General features: G+C 39.8%; 1 protein-coding gene across 5 annotated transcripts in view; it reads right to left on the bottom strand.

Annotated features, from left to right (window-relative positions):
• The window catches only part of daam1b (dishevelled associated activator of morphogenesis 1b), a 47295-nt gene that overhangs the window by 17978 nt on the left and 4367 nt on the right, over positions 1 to 24950 (bottom strand). For 3 of the 5 annotated variants that reach the window (XM_086264000.1, XM_086263996.1, XM_086263998.1), the window contains exons 2-3: positions 1904 to 2206; positions 79 to 168 (exon numbers count right to left, since the gene is read on the bottom strand). In XM_086264000.1, the coding sequence (XP_086120126.1) occupies positions 79 to 168; positions 1904 to 2104 (291 nt within the window). In that variant the 5' untranslated portion in view covers positions 2105 to 2206. Of the gene's footprint in view, positions 1 to 78; positions 169 to 1903; positions 2207 to 13534; positions 13942 to 19077; positions 19099 to 24950 lie in introns of those variants that run through there. The other 2 variants (XM_086263999.1, XM_086263997.1) reach the window with 2 other exon arrangements.

The raw sequence follows: 24950 nt of genomic DNA on the forward strand, positions 1-24950 counted from the left end.
AAAAAAAGGCAGACAGCAGCGAGTCTATGAAGGCTGATACAGTGTAATGTGCTATGCAGCCAACAGAGATCTGTTTACCTTCTTTTTGCTGCAGTAGATTTGCCATTTCTTCTCTGCAGGCAGTGCGAACATGGCTTCCCTGTGTTTCTCTGTAAGATCAAGCTCATCCTGCAAAATGAAGATGAAAAAGAAGAAAAAGGTTAAGAAATGTTGGTGCTGAGTCACAGTAACAAATCGCTGAACGTTAGATTATGAAACCCGTATTGATAACTCGAGTGTTAAAATATCGAGCATCTTTCTCAAAACCATCATCCTGCAAATTTACAAACAACTGACATCAAACCAAACAAAACATAAGTGAAGAGCAGCTCTGTTAGCTGTTTTTAGCTCAATCTCTTCATAGTATCACTGGATGGTCTCATCATATATTCAGTGCGATTTTGAAACAAATCAGATGTCTTCCCGGCTTTAGATGTGTGAGTAATGGGGAAAAGATAAGGTGTGGTTTGCCTGCTCAACATGTGGTAACAAACATCTGGAAACAACATGTGTCACAACGCATAAAAGACATTTCACAGAGGCGCGTAAAGGGTGCTTTTGGGAAGCGTTTGACTAAATACCAGGAAAAAAAACTGACTGAGACATTATCAGCAAGATCTGTAACTTATCTGAGGGATTTATGGGCTTTTTGTGCTGAACTGTAGCTGAATGACTATATGTGAAAGAGGCAGTGGAAGTTATAGAGAAATAGAGATTATGTTAACGCAGTTTACCCAACAGAATAATTGCAAAATATTTTAATGACAACTAGTCATCATGGGACGTGCCTTTGGGGGTTTCATTTGCTAAATAATGTAGGCCTGGTGAATCAATATGTGCAATGATCAAGTCCCTATTGACATCCTCAGTAAAAGGGCCACGTGTGTTTGGGGAAATGACTCAATTACTCCCTAAATCATAAAAAGCATGTATGTGTTTTATGTTGGGTATGAACGCATGATAGGAAAAGTAGCTTCACCTGACTGTCTGAGTAAATTTCAAATTCAAAGGTCGAGTTTAACTGATCGTAACAGAGCAGATGTTCAAAATCTGTTTCCCCAACATGAGTCTTTTTTTCCCCCCAGCAAACCCATTCTGATTATACAAGCACATGGTGGCTCATACTGGGTGAAAAGAAAAGCACGTGGCTGTTTTCTTCTAGTAAACAGAGCAACTGAAAGCCTCTTTGTCGTTACACTCAACGTACTCAATTATGTCTTCATAAAGAGTGGTAGACAAAAACAAGCAATTAGCAGATGGAGGAGGCCGAGGCATTAAGAGCTCCTGAATAAGGCCTATTGATGTGCAAAAATGTCATGCTTAGATTACTGTGGCAACCATGAGAGAGGAAACGGGGCCAGAAGAGAGAGCGAGAGGAGGGCACGACAAATTAGAAGTGACAATAAGACAGGGAAAAAAGGCAGTCTGGCCCTGTTATTCACAAGTTAGTGTAAGTTTAAACTGGGAGGAAGTGGCAGTTTATTTGGGAATGCCTTAAAATGTAACAGACAGGGTAAACAATGTAGTAAGAATATATTTTAGAGCCAATTTAAAACATCCACTTAAGTCAGTTTGGAAAATATTTCAAGTATTTCATTGTAAATTGTCTTGATTTGTATGATAGGGTGGTTTTTAAAGGTCATAATTATCCCAAGGTGGCCCAGTGATACAGTGCTAAGTACTGGCCTTTTATTTTAAAGAAGCGCTGGAATTCAAACTTGCTAGAAACCTTTATTTTTAATACTTTCATGACAATAAAAGTTCCAGTAAGTAATCCTGAATAAGACACATCAGGATTACCTACTGATTTCTGTAAGTGTTTAGATGTGCAAAAAACAAAAAACTAAATGGAACAGTGTCTTACCACCAACTCGGCGAACATGCTATCCAGCTCATCATTTCCCGGCATGGGCAGTGATGGCTCCATGGACTGCAGAGCAAAGTCATCCCGCAGTTTGTAGGTGATCTCTGGATGGTCTCTGTTGTTAAAACAACAGAAGATGGCGGAGAAGCCGCTGCGACCGCCGCCACCACTGCTACCCCCACCACGCTTCCGAGGAGGCATGGCGATCCAATGTCTAACTGGTCAGGCAGGGAGGGGGGGAGGCTCCTTCAGGACCTCTTTACAGCCTCCTCCACCTCAGAGTTTGGTCTCCGTCAGAGAGCACTGTAGACACAAAGAGGGGACAGTGAGTCTTGACCAAATTAGAGTGACGTATTGACCACATTAGTTAAACTGTCCATCCATCCATTCTCTTCCACTTATCCTTATCCTATCCCAGCTATCATTGGACAGATTGCCAATCTGACACAGGGATAACACAGAGAGGCAAACAACCATTTCCACTCACATTCAATTCAATTTTTTGTGGGCAATTTAGAATCACCAATTAACCTGACCCAACTAACTGCATAAAAGTGGCTTACTGTTTTTGGACTGAAGGAGGAAGCCAGAGTACCCAGTTAGAGTGCATGCCACAGAGAAAGATCTTGGCCAGATGGTGGAGTCAAACTCAGTATAGCTTAGGAAACTCAGGACCGTCTTACTGTGAGGCAACAGAGCTAGCCACCACCCCACTGTGCTGCATAGTTAAACTGGCTTTTCAAAAAGAATAAAACACAATTAAGACAATTTGAAAAGTGCTAAAAACAAAGACTGATAATTTCTGTTCTCTTCAATTAAACCACAGCAAGCTTCCAGCCACAATTGTACTGTACTACAACATGAACCTCTGATTCTGCTAATGTTTAATGAGGTAGGGTCATGATTTTTGAAAGAAAAGTACAATGTCCTCTGCCCCCAAAAGACTCGGTTATATCATTTACTCAATAGAGCCCTGCAATGAGAGTGTGACACTTGAAAGGGGGGAGATAATTTGACTGGATTAGCAAATTCAGGTCTTCTCGTGTCCAATTCCTCCTATTCAGGATTGGCTTTTCTCTGAAGATCTAACGAGTAGTAATTAGAAGGGAGTGTTTACAATGACCGTGGCGAGCAGTGTGTGATACCTTCCGGTCTTTAGAGACTGGTTTGGTCAGTGAAGGGGGGAAAGCTAAAGCAGGCCTTTTAGTAATCCCTGAGCTGCTGTACAAATCAGTCTGCATACTGACCTAATGATGGGGGAGATTTAAAACATTTAGAGACTATGTCAAACTGGAATATACAATGCTTCAATCTTCCTGATGATCCAATCACGTGACTCTACTTTCTGGCTGCTGCAGTACAAGCTACACATTTGGTTTGGTCTGTAGCAGCTGTAAGTTTCCACAGTAACGTAGGAAATGTGCACAATCCTACTCAACTATCTGCCCTGCCTGTCTATCACAGATAAAAATACACAGAGTTCAGCTGTCCCAAACGAGCAGCATTGCTGACGACCGTCTCAGCATATCAATGAAAGTTTTACAAGAGGAAGATTATTTTAAAAAATAAATAAATAAATAAATAAATACAAATCTGGGATCATTTAAGTAACCCCTCCCCCCAAATACCAGATACAGTATATTTTAGGTTGCTGTTTGACTACTTTGGTTCTGACAAAAATATCCAACTGACAGATTTATAGTCCAAATTTTAATAATCATGACAAGATAAAACCTGATGACATTGGAAATTCCCCAACACTTCCTCAAGTGCCATTGTGATGTTAAAACTCTGGCTCTGAGGGACAATCTGTAACAGCTAAACTTTCAAAGTTTAAATCTTTAGTCTTGTTTAACCTCCTAGGACCTGGGGCCTGTTCTTCGTACCTCGCTAAGTAAGTTAGCTGGATTAGATTGTTGACGATTTCGCGTGATCCCGGATCGTTCGGTTCCCCGAAGCTCATCCGGGACTTGCTGTCATAGCAACAGAGCCGTAAGCGTAAACCTGCTCGGGAGCAGGTTTACTTTATGTAAACGGGATTAGATCGCGGCCACGCAGGTATGTCCGCTTCATTTATACGAAAGCAACAGCAATATTCCACCACTGTTTCACCATAAATAAATAACATCAATGTAACTAAAGATAATGCAGCACTTGATCCTTTTATTGATGTCACACAGATACATACAGGTCATTTCCTAAAAAAGGGAAATGTACTATTAACATTCTATTACATGTATGTGATTATTACAGATGTAATTCATATTTCAGAGTAGTAATTGTAAATTACTTCGTGTAATCAAGATGAGAGACCACGGCTATAAAAGCGAAGGTGGATTTGGGAAGCCTGTCGCAGCCATGTCCTGTCCGTATACGCGAGCCACCCATTGCGGAAGGTGCAAGATTGATAAGGAGAGTCCTCAGAATTCAGCGTATATTGCGGGATAGACAGGATCCTTTAGCTCAGCGCGACAGTGTGCTCATTGAGAGATATCGATATTCCCGTGAGGGTATTATTTACTTAACCAACTTGTTGACGAGGGGGTGCAGGACCACCACCTGTCTTTTTTTCCTCTGCCCTTTTCTTGGTTGCTGTTATGAACAAACTAACAGAGTATTACAGGCCAGTATTACCTTGCCAAGAGACGAAAAGCAATCTAAGAGATAAATATTACCATTCTGTAGAATACTCCTGTATTCCACTTTTACTTGTTCCCATGTTCTTGTGGGTCCTGTTGTGGCTCTAATGTGAAAGGGGATATAATATAACATATTATAATATAATATAATGCCATATGATATTGGACAATATAGTGTCATATGATAGATCTACCCTACCGCCTACTGGTGTTGGCCAGAGGGGCCGATGGCGCGATATGGCAGCCTGGCTACAACCGTAGCTGCCTCCACCAGTGTGTGAATGTGGGAGTGAATGAATAGTGGTATCGTAAAGCGCTTTGGGTGCCTTGGAAAGCGCTATATGAACCCAATCCATTATTATCAGTATTATTATTAAATTACCTACGAGTTTGATTTGTCAGCAACTTTCTGCCAGCCCTCTCTCCTTGCTTCTGCAGCCTTTGCAGTGTTCTCTTGCGTTTTAATTAAACTCTGAAACTCCTGAAATCCCTCACTCATGAGTTCTTGCTCTGCTGCCGGAAAATACCGAGCACCCCCCTTCGACATTTTCGCCGACCAATCAGCGGGTTGCCGATCAATGTTTCTACTATCGATGCGTAGCCCCTTTTACGACACCCAGTGATGTCACATTACTGCGTCCAGCTGTACTAATCGTCAACAGCAGGCGTGTTCGGGGAACCGGATTAGCGAGCTCACGGTTAGCGCGATGGTTTGGTCTTGGATGTGTCATTTGATCTTGGATGTAGTAAGCGACGTACGAAGAACAGGCCCCTGGTGTCCACATATGTGGACATCACATTTGGGGTTGCCTGGACCAAAATACTTTGCTCTACAAAAGCCTGATATCGACTTACGAGGACATTATACTGACACTGTTCAATCAAAATTTCAAACGAATGTCTTCATATGTGGATCTCATTTTTCTCAGGAGTAAAAATCAGGTAAAAACAGAAAAATAATAAAAATTAAAAAAATAAAAATAAAATCAGGTAATTCTTTGTTTTTAACATTCATCAGGTCCCAGTCAGCTCCAATATCAAAGAGAAATTAAAAATGCATGCCATGAAAGAGTTCGGGTCTTAGGAGGTTAAGACCAGAGCCCTTCAGTCATCTCACTCAGACTGTACTTTGACCTGTGACCAGACTGAACTGTGCTTGAAACATTTGCCTCTCTGCTTTCAGCCAAGGGTGACAGATGCTAAGGTTGTTGCTAAAGCCTCAAAGTAAAACATAAGGTAAGATTTTAAAAGAAAAACAAACATCAAAACTCACTAGGAAACCCCCCCCCAAAAAAACCAGAACAACCTGGAACACATGTACAAGTATAATAATCATGTTAAACGTGACAAAGAGAGAAGAAAGTTGCAGAGTGTGCTCGCTAACCCGATGGTTTATCTTCAACAAGGAAATCAAGTGCACAAGGGACATATCTGCTGTCTGGGAAATAAAAAAAGAGATGTCCAGATATCCGCAAGTATGCTGTCGTCAGCATACCACAAAAATATCTCTACACTGTCCCTACACTGTGGTGTGAGGCTCAGCATCATAAACCACAGAGGTTGTGCTGAACTGCAGAAATGTCTGGACGTCTTGTCGTGGTGACCAATAGCCCAGCAGATTATAACCCTGTTCACTTGACCTTTTCCAGTGATTTCCTATAAGTCAAATGCTCCACACAGACTGAATGCATCAAGTTCAGTGTGAAGCATTTTTAAATTTAGTCTGGTCAGGTCACGTCCTTAGCGGTAATCGAAGATTGTGGGTCGCTATTCTCAGCGAGCCGAGGAAACAAACTAGTTATTTCTTCCAAAGGAGAAAGTGAGGGCATTTCCTATAGCAATGTCTTTGGTCAACCTAAATAGGGCCCGATAGCATCACTGTCCCATTTTTGGCACTTTTGGTTCATATGGGTTTCCTCTATCCAGCAGCTGTATTTTTATTTTTTTATTTTTTTTTTAAATTACGGATGTCAGCAACTTTTTCCAACCACCAGAAAAATTTGTCGCCTTCTATCATTTTTATTCTTAAGCACCAAATAACTCCTTTAAGATGTGCCGATTCTAACAACAACAAAAGGAGCAAACCTCTAAAAGAGATATAATTAACACAAGCAGTAACATAAGATATAATTTAACTTTTAAACAAATTGGTTTTTAAAATTTTGTCTCAAGGCAGACTGCGTTTATAACGAACTGCTACTCTGACAAATCCGAAGCACTAGATACTTGTCCACATCACTGCTTTTTGCTCTTGAAAGCCAACAGACTACAATTAACTGGACAAACTGTCAAACAATACTAGTCATAACATGTATTCCACTTTAACAATAATCACTCTTTTCTAAAGAAAAAAAGAAAGCAAACGTACCGAAATATACAACAGAGTGAATGAAAAGCATACAGTACCACTAGAAATACACGGTGCCTGAGGCCAAATGGCCACACGTGGGATAAAGTACACAGCAGCTCTCTTTTATTAACACACTGAATAGTATATTTATTTTGACACATCCTTGACTTTTCTAAATTGACTACTGGAGGCCTCGGCAGCAGCTGCTTGGCTTCACACTCACCATCTATTCTAGCATGAAGGGAAGAAGCCTTTCAAAGGCTTCTTTGACCATATTAGTACACAAAGCTGCCCATTTTTTTCCATTAGCTAAACTATGTTTAAACTTGTGAGCCAGAGTGGGACAAAGCTGGTCCCCCATCCAGCTACAGTAGCCAGAGGATATGCCACGACTCACTCATCCGAAGAAGGTCACCGGGAGTGTTTGAACATGGAGACCATCTGATGTCTGTGAAGACTTTGTGCTGGAATTGTTTACCCTCTGAGACCTGATTGCGCTCACATTAGTCCCCGGAGGCTGTCTGTCAGACGGTCAAGGTGTCGAACCTAACAGAGGCTTGTTGCAACAGGACAACATTCCTCTCATAGCCAGGTGAGTCTTGTGACCCTGAACAACACCCACACTACAACACGTTCCACTGTCACCTGCTCTAACTGAGAGGGAGCAACAGATTATCTTTAATTACAGGTCACGTACAGCCTAGCCAGCTGAACTGATCTTAACTGTCCAAGAAGTAACAGCCAAATTAGTGGTCATATCCAGTAATTATCCATGTAGTAGTATGTCTGAAATGTTAAGAGTCTGAAAGTTGATGGTGGTGCCATGTAGCAGTCCCATTGTTCATATGATCAAGAAGAATGCTATTCATCCTGAAATAAATCAAGTCCTGGACTTTAACAGAGAAACATGCCTTTTGTAGGCAGATGCATACAGATTAACCCAGATTCTTCTGTACTCCTTCATTCATACACATCCAATAACTAGACCCGCCCACCCATTTCCTAACAAACACTTCTCTCTTTGTGTGAAGGAGATTTCTGTCTGTGGATAGTCTCGTTGTTTTCTTGACCATGTGGTTTGGCGGGTGACCTGGCATGAGTCCAAACTGTAAAAACAATCCCAGTGTTTGCGAAGTGAGTGTGAGCCCGCCCATGGTGCCTGCCCAAGACCTCTCCATTAAAACCTGCACAACTGTCAGGTCCACTGGAGAAAAGGCAGAAGTAAGAAGAGCATCTTAAGCTAAACACAAAGAGGCTCACGTTACTAAACATGTGCAGGGAAAACTAAAGAATTTAAGGATGACCTGACACTTCATCCAGCTGTCATATCTTTCTTTGTTGATTTTGTTCCGTCAGTTTATTAACCTCTTTAGGATTCTCTGCCGTTAACCGTAAAAGGCTCAGTGTGCCAGATTTTCCTGATGCTACATGAGTGACAGGTACAGAAGTCGATCCAAAATTAATTGTTATAAATCAGTAGCCTTGTTTAATTTTCACACAAAAAGAGGTCAACTTTAAGCTGATGCTAATAACCCAGATTGTGCTTGACTTGGAGAAGGAATTCAACCTTGGAACGAGAACACAGTGGACAGCAGTGTATTGAAAACAGATGTGTGAAATACCTTCTTCTGCAACAGCTGGCATCTCTCAGGAGTTTCTAGCTTTGAGATGTAGTTTTAATTTTTTGATTTCTACAGTGAATAATATTGACCTAAATCACAGGCTGCATTCATGCTGAAAGAGATGAGAATCTCTCCTGTGTTTCTTTAGTAAGGCCAAGGAAACCTTGAACAACATATGTATTAAGACTCTACTCAGAATCAATACACAGAATATATTTGGCAGCACTGTACACCGTCTACCTTGATTTGGTTAAGGAGATTTGGCAACAGGATAACAATATGTAATATAATTATAATCTACCTTTGTCCTTCAGAGAAACATTGAATCTCTCCTTGCATCAGGGACATCCATCTAACAGTATTCTTGAACTCCTTACAGCGTGTACAGGGTGTTAATAAAAATAGTATTTCTCCTAGAAAAATTGCATCAGTATAATGCTGTTCTTACACAATGTCTTTCCACTAACCCACAAACATCTGTTGCATCAACATCTAAAGAGCCCAAATAATTTCATCAGATGTTTGTGGGAAAAAAAAAAAAAAAAAAAAAAAAAAAATGGCACAGCTGGTAGAAGCACGGTTGGCTATACAGGGTATAGCTGTAGCAGTGTTATGGGCGGAGCAGAAAGGTATTTGGTGCACAGAAGTTTAATCTTCTTTACCGATTTAGGATTTGGGATGGATCAGACTTACGATTTGATGATCATCTTGTCGAAGTATTTTCAACGCAAAGCAACTCCAGGTCATGGACCCAGCTATAAGATGCTGCTGCACACAGCAACATTTCTTTTGAAAACTATATCTGCTCCACTGATACTGGAGGCACAGTTCATGGTTTGCCAAGTGCACTCTCTGCAATATGCTTAACTAAAAGCCCAAGGATTATTGTGCCCTGCACTGACAAAAATATTTTGGATTTGTATGGACAGCTGCAAATGAAGCTGAGGACATAGAATAAGGTTGGAGGAAGTCATTTTGCCAAAAAACAACCTTAGCCCAGAGCTGCTGAGCTAGAAACCAGCAATCAAACCAGTATTTCAACAGTTTGCCTAACTTGTGCAAATGAAAAATGATTCAACATCAGAGGCACATTTGGTCACAGTCACAACATTAACAGCATTAAGAGTGGCATTAATAACATTTTGTAATGTAGCTTTAGTGTGTGTTGCTAAGGCTTTTCTCCTAGCAAGAAGGAAATGTTAAATGGTGTGTGACTAATTTTCCCTGGTTTAGATGTGGTACAAATGGCATAGTGGTATCTTGCACAGTTGGATACCATACATAGCTATCATTGTGCCAATTACTTAATAGCACCCTGAGCACACAATGAGTAAACAGATGATAACTTGGACACTTATCAGAAAAAAACTAGGCCGTGAGAGAAATGTTGACTGGCAGGTTTAATGGAGATTAAAATCAATCGGTCCCCATTGGCTGCCAGTCAATGGAGAGCCATCAGAAAGTCGGTGTCAAAGCTGCAGTGTTAAAGCAGCAGAGCTATTCTGCTCTGATGTGTTTGTGCTCATGTGCATTTAAATTACACGACTGCATGTCGAGATATGACAAAGGCATTGCCTCTGGAGCATTAATGTCACATGGCTGAGGGAGCAGTGCTGAAGTGGCTCTCAGATTACAGGATTAACATAGAGAGACGCAAAGCGAAGAGAAAGGGATAACACAGAGACAAAGGAAGCGATTCTTCCATCGGGTGATACACTTTACAGTCATTTTACAGGGCTGTGGGTTATAAAAGCTCTTGTAGCACTTTGAAGTAGTGAAAGTTAATGTTTCAAAGTTAGTCAGGGCTGTGACCATAAAGATTGTAATCCGACTCTATTGTTGCCATAGTTTTTTCCTGTTTTATGATGACGTGCTTATGTGCATAAATAAAACAGTTTAAAAAAATAATAAAATCTGTCAGTGGACTCTTTAAGGCAAATTAGATCCATATTAATACTATAACCCTGGATATAACAACTAATGGTAAACCATACAAGTAAATGCTATTCTGTACTCCGAGACCCTGCTGTAACTGCTTGGGGTAAAACAAAAACAAACAAAAAAAAAAAACTCCAGCAAATTCGATTACCTATGTTACATAAAGGTAATCTAATTGTTTTGTTTGTTTGTTTTCAGTACACAGGCTCATGATCTTCACACACTTCTGGAGACAGTACTCTAGTCATAGTCTATGATGCATCTGAAGCCACAACTGCTTTCAAAAACAGAAAGAGAAAGATATATACACTCACGTTGAGGCTGACTAACATAAAGTGTGAACAATAAACTCTGTAAGTGAATATTTGATTAGAAGACTGATAACCTGACCTGCATTATTTTATGAACAAAGCGTTGTGCACACCCAGTGATGATAAGCAGCTGTTTATCACCAAATTATTCTATGGTCTTGGAAAGATTCAAATCACTGGTGAATCTAACATGTGGTACCCTCTAGTTCTATACAAGCTTGTATTCCTTTATAGAAACTCCAACAGGGAAACTGACTGGATGCTCACCAAACCATATTTTGACACTTTAATAGTTGCAAAAACTATAATAATATTAACCAAATAGGCTTTAGTATCAGTTTATTACTGTTACAAATATACATATATTCCAAGCTCTTCCACAGCTCTTAAAAAAATTCCTGTGATTCTTACATGTATGAGCACAAAGCAAAAAATATACTTTGAGAAACTGGGAGTGTGCAGATAATGCTGGGAGGACAGAGATTAAAAAGCAGGTTAAAAGGCTACTGCACTTTCCACCAGCAAGGTTGCCAAACTTGTTCTGAAGACAGAGTCTTCAACCCCCCACTCTTAAGATCTTAGCATTTTTGAACAGGCCAGGCTTTCATGGAGGTTAGACTCGGGGCAAAGATGGAAAATACTTGAACATGCGACAGTATGCCAGAGTTTCATTGCTGTCATCTCGAATTCTATTTATCGACTACATTCAAGATAAAAGGAAAAAGAACAGTGCAGTTTAAAAATAGCATATAAAACAAGCCGCTCATTACACCCACTTCATGCCCCTATTAATGCACCAGTGTGATTTGTATCCACAGTATTGCATGTAATAAATCAAAGCAATGCACTAAGGTGGGATTACACCATGTCTTATCACTGACATCATTATAAACACACACACATATATATACACGTATGTATATATATATATATATATATATATACACGTATGTATATATATATATATATATATATATATATATATATATATATATATATATATATATATATATATATATATATATATATATATATACACACACATATATATATATATATATATATATATATATATATATATATATAAATAAATAAATAAAAGAAAAGTGTGAGTTAACAGCTTTCAGTCGTAAATTGTTATTTTAAATGTTGGTGACAGCTCAGAAGTTGGAAATTACAGCATTCCCAGAAATGATTTTATTGTGAAAAGAACTGATTGGCCAATGGATGAAGGAGTACTTTAGCTCTTTTGTATGTAGACATGCAGAGGTCGAGAGCTTGAGAATCATTAAACTGGAGGATCAATATGCCCTCAATTATGAGCAGCAAGGGCAGACAATCAGTGCCATCTCTGAAACAGTTCCCACGCGTGCATCAGTATCACAAACAACTGCATCACTGTAAATAAGCAGTGAGATCGAAGAGAGAACAGCAAGTAATAAACAACTGGTGAGTACAAATATAAATCCCCCAGTCTGAAAGACAGCTAGCGGTGCCTTATAAGGACCGCTAGCTGTCATCGTGATCTTTCTGTGTACTGCAAAAGATTCATGTGTGCCACAGCTAGGCACAATCCAACACCAATCACATATTTATTCCTGAGTAATGAAATGTACAAACTCACAGATCATCAATAACAGGGTGGGGACTGCGCTGTAATATTTTCCAGGATACCCTGAGCTGCAGCAGTTTAAAAATCCCTACCTCTTCCTCAGTTGCCATGGCAACCAGAGCGGTGGGTGACCGGTGCAAGCTGGGTGGGAGGGTGATTTAATGTAAGCCCTTTCCAGTGCACATTACCCTCCTTTTTAATCTGTTCTGGATGCTTATAAGGGAGAAAATAGGATTGTCGCTCTAATTCAGCAGACATAAACAAATAACAAAACCATTACGGATTACAGGGTAAAAATCTAGCTTGCCATCACCCAGACGCACTGTAAAATCCACACAAAATTACAACTACTCTATTGTAATCCATGAGTCCATATAGTATTTATGTTATGTGTAGTGTGCAGCCTCTCTCTCTCTCTCTCTCGATCGAGAGAGAGAGAGAGAGGCGCTGCGGAAGTGAGACTGGAACCTGAGAAGGATGGGCAGTGGCAGGAAACGAGCGAGGAGAATCAGCGGACCCCTCTACGCTCAAGGTGACATTGCTTTCATTGACCTGATTATCTGCACTCCACTCCCATCATGGAAAAAATATGCCATCCTCTCCCTCTCTCACTCACTTGATACTGATAATGGGCAGCAAACCAGGGAGAGAAGCTGGTGGGAGGTAGCACCCTGTAGCCACTGTGTCTGTGTGTGTGTGTTTGTGTGTGTAAGCACATATTTCTACCAGCACCTCACCCTATCTCCAGAGCAGCCTTGTCATTATGGGGCATTCCCCGCATACACAGGACAACTCTCCCACCATGAAATCAGCCGTGGGCCCCAGCAGGAGCGACCTGTCATCCTCCCCTTCCCCCTCGGTTACTACGGCAACACTGTTTTTCTGCACCAACACCTCTTAATTAGACAGACGTGACACATTCACCTACGTATTGGTGAGAGGAATCCAATCCAGCTTGTGTTCTGGGGAATGATAAAGCACACCAGCAGCCCCGACTCCCCTCACTCACACGCTGATAGCCTCCAACTATCTCCCGGTCACATGCAGTCCACACTCAAACATTTCAGCCAGCAGATAGCCGGCTTCGGCTCCTCGCTCCTATTCCTTGCATTCATTTAATTATAGGGTAGAATTGGAAGATGCATTTTGCTTGTCTTACCCTGTCCAGGAGAGAGCTTCCCTCTGTTGTGCTCTTAGCATTCCCTTTATATCCTCAACTCACTGCAGTATCCAGCTTTCTGCACTGTCGACAGAAAAAACTATGCCTGTACACAGCATGCAGTGGAGCATTTCCTGCACAAGGTATGTAGTCCACGCAGGTTCAAAGTCATCTGGATGAGGTTTAAGTGGCTAATAAGCACCTTCTCAGAGGCTGTCAAAGGAAAATCCCAGTTAGGTTGAGGATGTGTTTCTGTGATGGCTGCAGGGCAAACAAGGGATAAACTCGCCGTACATAGAACGAACTGCTGCTTGAGATCATGCACACAGCCAGCTGGCTGGCGAGTACTTCTTTCGTATTCTCTCCCTCCCTAGCCTCCTTCTCTCTGCCTTTCTCTGCAGAATGCCGTGGGGGCAGAGGGGAGAGGCACAGATGTTACTGGCTCCAGGCCACACCCCTTTTCAACACTCCTAGTCCTAATAGGATACAGGAGGGCCGTGGCCACCGCCCAGCTTGCTTCCCCACCCCCCCACCCCTACCCTGTGAACAACTTCTTGAAGGGTTTGCTTGAAGAGGGCTTGTTTGAAGAGCTGTAGGAAGAAAAGAAGGCTGTGTGGTGGAAATGTGTGACAGGGAGAGAAGAAGGATGCTATTCACGTGTGCCAGGGATGCTGGAGGAATGAAGCAATGTCCAAACCAATGTCCAAACGAAAGAAAGCAGAAGAGCTGAACTGCTTCTCATCATTATTCTGAAGTCCTGTGTTTAATAAAACACCTTCAGAATATGCAACACTGCAGTCTCGAAACGGTGATAACATCCCAAAGAATTTTAATCTAAACAATGTCAGACACTCCCACATGATTTACTGCACATGTATCATGAGTGCATCTCAGCTAATTACTGCTTAACAAAATCCAGCATCCATAAACATTCCTGAATTGCAACACTGTGACTTTTTTTTTTCAGACACCAAAGTAATAAAATTGCATATGGAATTTTCTGAGAATGACTTTCATGAAATTACAATCAATTGCACATACAGTCAGAACACAGTGTGACAGGAATTTTACCTTCACTAATGTAAAAAAGTAATAGTCAGCCATCAGTGAAGTCAGAAAAATTTGAAGTCTTAATAGAAAACTCTATTACAAAGTGACTGACAAATTTCTTAAGTATTAAAAAAAAAGACTTTTGTGAAACATGTAGAACAGCATCATCTTGATTGTTTTGACATTTTAATTATGATTCTCCTCTGATACTGATGATCTCTGCTTGCAAAAAGAAGTCTGATTGCACACATTTATATGATAAAATGACCGTACTGCTCACTTATGACGCAAAGAAACACTTATTCACTTATGAAATTTATGCTCCAAATCACTAGTTTCAAACTTTATGTAAATGAAATTCCATTTAGAACAACAGACAATAAACCTACGTATGTGCTAGGGTGTGGCTCCCTACTGATTGACACCACTACCGTATGGGTGTGTAGTGTTCTCGATTACTCACTACGATCCAACCTGTGCTTGTGACATCTGGTTTTAACAAAAACAAGATGGCTTCAGCCAAATTGCGCAACTCGAGGCTTCAGAATGGTAGTCCACAAACCGAGTCACAGTGACCACGTCTATTTTTATACACAGTCTTTGGATCAAAGACATAAAATGATCTCAGATAAAATAACACTGCTTTTTTTTCCTCCCCGCATAAGGGACACTCACTCTAAGCTTTGTTTAAATAGAATCAAATGTTCCAAACCAACAGCAATAAGCATATGATGTCGCAATATGAAAATTTACTGTGGCGTGTTGATTCACCTCTGACGTAATGTTTGAAAACATGTCATCTGTACTAATGACTATTTTGTCCATCTGTTTTCTTCAATGGTGAAGGTAACAAAATCAGACATGTTCTCATAAGAGAAAATTATCTACCTGATTTAGACACCCGGTTCCATGCAGGTGTAGACAAATTAAGTGTCATCAGTCAGTAACATCTATCCATTCATCCATTTATTTTCTTCTTATCCAATGTGGAAGGAAGCTAGAGTACTTTGGGAGAACCCACACAAGCACACAGAGAACATGCAAACTCTACACAGAAAGAACCCACCAAACAGTGGAATCAAGGCAACCACCACACCAGCACGCTCTCCCCTACTTATTAACTTTTGTTCGTTACAAAACAAAACAGGTGAGTGAAGCATTACCAAGCCGTTTCATGAGAGTGAAATCTCTCAGTGCTTTTGTTGTATATTATGTTATTCAACACCATTTTGAATCTCCATAAGTAGAAATATGGCAGAAACACAGGAGTATTATATGCTCTGTAAGTGAAACTATAACCGAGACTATGAATTTACTCTGCTTGCCAAGAAAACTGATTCTAAACACACCCCTGCCAAAAGGAAGTCGCACATCAAACCTAAAAGCAACATTTAAACCTTGACAGCTGCAAGCAAGCTTTAAAAATGTTGCCCGTCTTCGTCAGAGTTTAGTAATGTCACTTTCCCTGATTTCAGGGTTTTCAAAAGTTCAGCTTTCCAGCAGCTGCCTTTCCCTCTCATCTGGACATGCCAGCATGTAAAGCCGTCTGCAGCTTTTAGATCTCTGATCCAGTCACATGTTACGGCTAGATGATAGAAAACGTTATCTTTTGAAGCCCTTCAACTTTCTCACTGCGGACTTTATAGTTCCACGTCTGAGTTTGCATTGTTGATCCACATAGCTGGGCTTGTGTGAAACAGTTTATCTCTACAGGGCTGGGGTAACAGACATCAGTGGCAGGCCGCGCCGGTGCAGTCATGAATGGATAACAGTGGAAGCTGTACAGTGCTGGGTAGCTGCCTCTGAAAAGAATGTCGTGCAGCTGGAACAACAGACAGGTCCGGTTCCCATGGACGGCTCCTGTTCTGATGGGATGGATCTGCTGTGTCGATAAAAAGCCAGGACCAATGTTTTGTTGACCTCGTGTGCACCACGTGTAACGGCCAATGTTTGGTGTACTGAGGATGGCAATGTTTTTAGTAACATTCGGTATTACTTTCCTGCATTTCTGTTAAACTAGAATCTATGAAGAAAGACTGTGTAGCTTTCTTTCATGTGTAGCATTTTTATGAACTCCTCTTTAAAAAGGAAATCCAGAAAAGTTTATAAAATAAAGATTTTTATGTCCTACCATCCTTACTTCTACCTGCAATCTGAACATTTAGGATAATGAGACAACAATAGAATAATGTGGATGAGGAGAGTCTGGAAAAATGAGCTTAAACTATCATGGATAAAACGGTGTGTCACTAACAAGTAGTTTTTCTCTTTGGTAGACTGCTCATCTTGCAGCATGTGCATGCTTGAATGACAATCTATGACAGCACTAGCTTGAGGGTTTTGCATCATTACACCTGCAGGTTAAGAATTATCAGGAACAGCCATCCTCTGGCAGCAACTCCACTGAACCTTTCTGTTAATCATTAATCATTTAAGCACAGAGTTAAACTTTACCCTGTTTTATGACTTCCAACAAACAAAAGTACATATTATGGCTACTAATATTAATATATATATATATATATATATATATATATATAAATATATAAAAGAGATGGCACGATACCACTTTTTTATGTCCGATACCGATATCATAAATTTGGATATCTGCCGATACCGATATGAATCCGATATAGTGTTTTTTAATCAACCAAACTGTTTTTTAAATATCTTGCTGCATTTTGTATAAGTTCATACTCAAGTTTAAAACAACAACTACACTAAAGCTATTCTGTTATACCTGTATGCAAAAAAAAAAAAATTTCATAGTTCAGCAATACTGATCAATCTAATAAACTTAAACCTACACCATCCTCCCTATTCTGGTATTTTAAAGAGTACTTAGCATAAATATTAAGCAACCTAACTAATAGGGTTCCAACTCCCAGCAACAACAAAAATAAATAAATAAAAAATAGGGAACCACCCCTCACGCTCCACCTCATGATGCTTAATCGACGTAATCAACCTTAATTTGATGCAGTGTGAAAAAAAAATGCACAGAAATCAATTATTTTTCAAGAAATATTAAATAGATTCAACATCTTTCTTCAACAAAATTGCAGACTGCACAGATGGTACCTTCCCAAAGGAAAAAGTACTATAGCTTACTAGGGTATATATATTAGACTTAATAGTTACTATATACAGTAATTGACTTCTATTCATTTTACATCAAATTAAAACTTTGGGTGTCAGATAATTATTTATTAAAAGCTCGACATTTTAAATGAGAATAAGAAAGAAAAGTATGTCTTTGTGCCCCCTTTTCCCTGTTAATGCCCTATCGGCCCCCCTGGCTAAACTTTGCTAGATCCGCCCCTGCACAGTTACCAGCGTCAGCTACGTAGAAAAAGATCCTCGAGTAGAAAGTAATATTAAATACATTCTAACAACAGCTGATCAAGCTTAAATGTGCTGCTGTTGTTCAGCCGCTGGTTTCCTCTTTCTGGTGCAAAGTGGGCCAAAAGCAAACTAGAGACACGGACTCGCAACAGAAAAGCCGATCAGCTGATCGTTAAGCAGTTTCATGATTGAAGTAGCAGCAGGAAAGGCAGTCGCTTGTTAAGCTTAACGCAGGAATGCTTTACAAACATTCAGAGATGGACTTACACACTTGCTTTACTTCTCTCGGGATAACTTTGTCGGAGATGAAATGCTGGGTTGCTAGCGAAGCTCCAAATGCTATCCAGACCACAGACAGGTCCCGCATGCCACAGCCGCTCTATCACGTGATGCATACTGCTCTGACGTGCTAACGTTCTGAGGTGAGTTACGGCGTGTTGCAAGTTTTGTGAGGTGCTTTCGTGATATTTAATGGATCGGATTACATTTTTTTATTTTTCTCCGATATCCGATCCAGTAATTTAGGTCAGTATCGGACCGATACCGATACGTAATATCGGATCGGTCCATCTCTAATATATATATAGATATTCAAGCTGCTGAAGCTTGAATATCAATGTGCAACACATCAGCTGTGAAACAAGAAACCTGATTGGCTGCAGAAAAGTACAGCTGTGATGGTAATGTAAAAAATAACTTAATAGCTTATTGTTCAGATAACAGTGTGAATCATTGGAGCCAGTCAAAAACACACACAAATTAAGATTTTAAAAAAATTAAAAATTTACACACACACACACACACACACACACACACACACACACACACACACACACACACCCTTACGTGCAAAAAAATAAACCCAAGGTTCAGCTGCACAGTAATAATAAGGATGTCTGAGCTGAATCATGACTGACAGCCGCTAAATAAAAAAAACACTTTCTCCAACTACTGCAAAGGAATGTGTGAAGGGGGAACGTAATATTATGGCTCGTATCATGTGGTGGAAGGCTACAGCGCTTCACCGTGTGCATGTGTTTCATTCAGGGTGGAGCTATATCTATAAATTCCAACCATGCAGCCCTTCCCTTGCAGGAGACCCTCCTAACATTCACAAAATTAAATGCCAGGATTAAAAAGGGTCTTACTGGTCCCTTCCACCCTTTGGAAAGCTTGTAATTACTCCCTCAACCAGGTCCATCTCAGAAGGCCCGCATAACCTTCTACATCTACTAATCTGCAGAACGCAGCCAAGCAGCTGGATACAACACTTTCGACATGAAGAATGGAGTTGTATTTCTGAAATAAGACAAAAAAAAAAGAAAAAATGTGAAAGTGCATCTAAAAGAGGATACATGTAGCAAACTGGAAAAAGCATAGAGATTGGTGTTTTTCCATTTATACATCATGACGTACTTGTTAAGACAGAGCTTTTATTTCCTGTAGCCTTTCACGGCCCATTCAACTCAATCCCAAAGTTTCTCTCTGTGGAGTTTGTTGAGATAAGTGAATTGAAATGTAAGTTCTGGAAAAAGCCAGTAAGAGGACCAGGAGTTCAAGATGTTCTCACTCATATTAAAGCTTCAATGGACTTTTGACAAAGTACTTGTTATCTTCAAGTTGTTTCCTTGCTCATTTATCTAATAAAAAACAAAGCTATCTTTCAGCCATGAAACAGTCCCTAATCTTATATTTAGTGTGGATTTGTATCAAAACTAAACTACACGTAGGGTACTTTCTGAACCTTTTTACCTCTACTGCCCTCAAACTGTAAAATAACATCTTTATTTAGGCAAACCTGGAGAATTTATGGCTACAGCAAAGCAACGAAAAAAAAAAAAAAAGTCTTCCAGGAAGAAGTGGAAGACACTGCTGCAAAAATATTATGACGTGAAATGGTGCAGCTGCAGTGATCGTGCTTGTAATGGATTGACTGAATTTGAGGGTTAAAAGGCCATGGCTTAACTTGCTGATCCCTCCAGATGTTGGCACTGCGCTGAGAAATCAGTGGTTAAGTTTTCGTGCAGAGAGATAAGGCAGCGGAGGCAGCCCAGTGCACTGAATATTACTGTAGAGGTAAAATATAAGTAAACAAATCAAATCAAACAAAGTAATGATAATCCAGCATAATCTAATCAGTATCCAGTCTGCTCCGTGGGTGAAGACAGCTTCAAAGCACATGGGTCCATTAGTGTGTGTCACACATGACCAGGCGAAAATCCATGAGAAAAGGTTCAAAGTCTGAGTCTCCTCTATGGCCATTAACACGGATGTGAGACTGGCTTAATGCCAGCAGGACGCATGACTAATTCACTGGCACAGAGGCAAAGTCTGAAGTAAAACTAAGCCACCATACAGTAGATGGCCATCTTGCACGACAGGATGGCTAAGTTACAAAGCTGCTTACCTTAAAGTGTGCCATGATAACAGTAGGGGGAAAACAACCAGAGAACTAGATGCTACAATAATAAACTAAAACTAGGAAATATTTTGGAGAAGCTTCTCCTCAGAGCTGGGCCTTGTAAAGAAAAAAAAAAATGAAGCCAAAATATAAACAGCAGAAAAAAAAAAAAAGATGTTTGTGGACGTTAACAAGGCCACCTGCTGTTTAACAGGACTGACCTGACAGCCTTTGCCCTGTGGCGTCACAGCTATCAGCTGCACAACGCAAACTCCTGGAAAACAACACTGTGCTCAGGGAAGCAGTACAACTGAATGATTGTTGAGTAGATATATATGCTATGCTAACACTACTGCAATTTTGCTTAGAGAAAAAAAAAAAAAAGAAAAAAAAAGAAAAAGGAGACTTAAAAGCCTTGAATTACTAGCCAGATTTGTGGCTACAACACTGAAACAAGCAGCTGTAAAACTATCACTGCTCAAGAACATTTTTAACCGTTAACCGGTTTCATCTGACTACATGGCTGTTTTCATCACTTCTGTACACTGCTGTTATCACACAGATGTGTTATATTTTGGGAATCCTGCTTGTTCGAGCAGCAGCCTGAAATCTTTTTCAAGGAAAATCAGGATGCCTTCTTTTCCCAGAAGTAACAAAGAAGATCCTCTGATTATCTTTTATATAGAAAGACGTTTCATATTAGTCTGCATGTACTTTTGTGTGTAGCGACTCGGTGCTATAAGCTCTTTAGTGGTTTGTGTGTATTTTGTTAGTTCTGACCATAAAAACAAGAACCCCCAGACTGAGGTGGTTCACATACCTGTGAACTCTATACAAAAACATACACACCTCATGCTTTAAAAGACTAAACTTCACAACTCATAATACACTACTTCCGTTTAAACGTTTCTCTATTGTATATACCATTTCCCTATTGTGTATATTGAACTACTGCACAGAATTTTGTTAAGTGACTATCTATTAACAACAAAGAATCTTTGAATACTGTTTCTGGAAATATTTTATGAATCTATGACCATGCTCTGACTAATTTAAGATCATATGAATGTAATTTGTCAAAAGTTTTAATATGCATCACAACAAAGAAACAAAGGAACTTTTAAAAATAAAACAATTGCAAATACTTCTAATTCAATAAGAATGTGCATGACTAACATTACTGGCTCTTGACATGCCAACTCAATTAACTGGAAATTACATTATGTCAAATATACCAACAACATCTCAGCTTAAGAGGCATTAATGCAACAAAGGAGACATTTTTTTCCATCACATAAATTATTATGAGGATTATCCTGAATCGAGGCAGTGATAGTTTGCAGATCATGTGAAGTCCATCCATGATCAGGCCAAAAGAAGCTAACAACGGCAGAGTCTTAATCCTTTCCTGAGTTTAAACGTCTAAACTGATAAAGTTACATCATCCAGCATAACAGAAAGATAAATGGCATAGCCCAAACATTCTTCTCCCGTTGTTCTCTTGCTTGATAACTTGTTCAAACTTGAGTGTTGCTTTCTGGAGGGGTAGGGCAGTATTTTAAGAGCAGGATAAAGCATGCCATGCTCTGGCACAATCTGGGGCTGAATCTGATATCTGTCTGCTGTTTCAAAGCCTGTCACACATGCTTTGGTTTGTGTCTGGGGAAGATTTAAACAAGTTGGCATCTGACCTCATCCATTGAAGAAATGAAAACAGGAAAAACAGCATAATGTGCAAATCCACGTTGTTTGTAAAATGGGAAACTGAATATGTATCCCAAAGGCTTGAAATTCAGTTTCATGAGGTAACAGCATTGTTGCTGGGGTTTGTCTAAGACAAATATAAAAACAAGCCTAATATTTTGCTACTTTTAGATAGAGTCCACACCCTGAGAAATTCCAGGACCTACATCAATCACCTTTTCCAGCTGTAGACATTCATCATTTACAATGATTTATAAGTTAGAACATTAAAGAAATGCTGTGACTATTAATACTTGATGGTGAAACGCTAGAGAACAAGACCTGTTTGTGCAAGAAACAAAGCTGCATCATAGTGTGTGATATGATTCACTTTGATATGCTAAATGCACGTCAGCTTTCAGGGACTGAACGGCTATTAGCAGAACTTCAAGCTGCAACCTGAACTGATTGAATTTGCTGTCAGACAAAATGCTGGCATCCAACCGGTTGCTTACTCTCTGACAAAACTGCACACTCATACAGAATTCTAATTTTAACACATCTCTGCTTTTGGGAGTTAGCATTATTAACGTGACCTAGACAAAAGAGAGAGGCGAGCATGGGCTGAAACGTGAATCCCTCCTGGCCTATAAAATCCACCCTACCCTCCCAACCAACATGGTGCTTATAAAGGACTCCCCCACAGACACACACATATACAGAGAACAGGACTGCATGCTGCCTTTGTTTGAACTCGACCGTGGATACACTCTTTCCACATCTTGGGGCTGAGACACACATTTGATTAATTTTGAAGCTCATTGTCATGATAATCTGAGGTTTGACTTATTTCTTTCAGCCTGGCAAGAGAACAGTCATTTTCTAACTTAACTACAACTGAACTCCAAAAGCAAAGCAGTACTATTATATAATTAGAAAAATACACAAGATGAAAAGTTTAAGTGATTCTGAGACTTCAGCATGAACCAAAAAAAGCTAATTTAGTCTCCATCATGTGACATACCATACACCCCGAGACAATTATTTCAAATTACAGACCCTTTACCCAGAAAAACTACATCACAAATGTTAATTTTAGTCATAGAACAGTTTGTTATATTCTATTAAAGTTGGTGTGATCTCCTTCTTGTGGATGAAATTTGCAGTACAGAACTTCAACCTCACTTTTAAAACAAATGTTTCCACATTCCTCTGGTCAGACTGCAATAAGAAGGTTGCATCCATCAGCGTGTAAACATCAACATTGCAGGTATCATAATCGTAAAGTCTTTATCTCTTTAAATCTCAAAAAGGAAGCCAGAAGTAGCACAGCTTGTACTGTGTTCTCCAGGGCACAACTGCAACACGTTCAGATCAGCCCAAAATATAATTTCATAGGTCACCCAGTTCTAGTTATAGAAGCACAAAACTCTAGATCAAGGCTGGTTTCTCTGAGGGAAGCTGCTCTTTGGAGATAATTTGTGCTGCAAAAATCAGTGACTATAAAGGGCTTTGGACGAACTCACCATGCCCAATATTTACACTGCGTTCAGCAGATGGAGGCTAATAATCTTCAGAATTTATATTCTTATTCTAAATGTAATAACAGCAAGTAAAACATGACAGTTTGAGACACCTGCAGTGACTGCTGTTATTGATCCACCTTACATTATGTAGCTGTGATGCATTTTTCATTGCTAGTAAAACTGAATGACTTTCCATGAGGGATCCATTACTTACCATGAAGTCCAAAGTGTGTCAGCCTGAAACACATTAACGAAAAATCTGCTGCAGCTGAGAGGCTGAGCTAGAAACAGGGTGTACTGCCCTTTCAACTATGGACAATCTCAAAGGTCAAGTGTCAATGAGGTCGTGGAAAAAACACAATCAGTGCTCACTCATTGTGTGACGATCTCAACTCATCTACTAATATAAATGTTAACCATATGTAATGAAGAGCTCATGGTACAAAAATGCACCGATTACTAATAGAACTATAGTTTCTTTCTGTTTTGCTTGATGTGAATTAAACTGCAAAGCAGAGGCCAGAAAAAGAGAAGTTAACAAAGCATTCGGCCTCCAGGTCATGAAATACGTGCGTTTCTGCACTAAAAGGATGATGGCAGGTTTCACATTCTTTCTTTCTAGTTAAAACAAAAAGACAAATCACACATCAGTAGCTGTAATCCTGGATTTCCTTCAGTAAATTGTTTAGCTGAGGTAGTAATCCAGCCAGGTTCTGACACGCCTCATCTTGTGATCAATTTGGCTGATGTCCGAAAAAGCAGATATACTATATGTAATGTCTGTTCTTCAGCTTAGCTCTTTCCCACTGAGTTTATATTTTGTTTCACAAAGATGTGAATGTTTTTAGTAAGGGCTGTAACAATATCAGATTTTTTACTGCCAACTTTAATAAACAAAATAATTCACTATCACAATATTATTGCAATATCTGTAGAAACTTAAAAGAATAAATATAACTGGCTATGCAATACCATGATCAACTCTGCTAAAGTGCCAACTAGAAAGTAACAGGCAAAAACTTTATATAGATATTATTTTTAAACGTCACAGTTATACTGCAACACCACAATCCTTGTTGGCAGAGGTGATCTTTGTTTTCTAACCTCTAGCATAAAGCATTGCAGGAAACCATTCAATCATAGATTTATTTCTGTGTTTGATTTTCTTTGTTAGATAATTTTAACAGGTCTGCACCAACCTTGAGGGCAGCCTTAGTTTATTCTCAAGTTCAAAAACTATAGCAAGCTGTGAACACATGGCCACAGAGCAACAATCCTGAAAACGTGAGGTTGGGTCTCGGGTGTGGCCAACAATGGCTGTCTAAGCCCAGCTGTCCTAAGAGAGAAAACAAGTGCAAAGCTAAACCAGACTGGGGGCAGGGTGTGGCATGGGGTGTCATGGTGACAGAGC

This window comes from Aulonocara sp. 'chitande type north' Nkhata Bay, linkage group LG15 (assembly GCF_057382095.1).
Source record: "Aulonocara sp. 'chitande type north' Nkhata Bay isolate Kocher_YH1m ecotype deep benthic linkage group LG15, A_spYH_male_GT1.1, whole genome shotgun sequence".
NCBI lineage: Eukaryota > Metazoa > Chordata > Actinopteri > Cichliformes > Cichlidae > Aulonocara > Aulonocara sp. 'chitande type north' Nkhata Bay.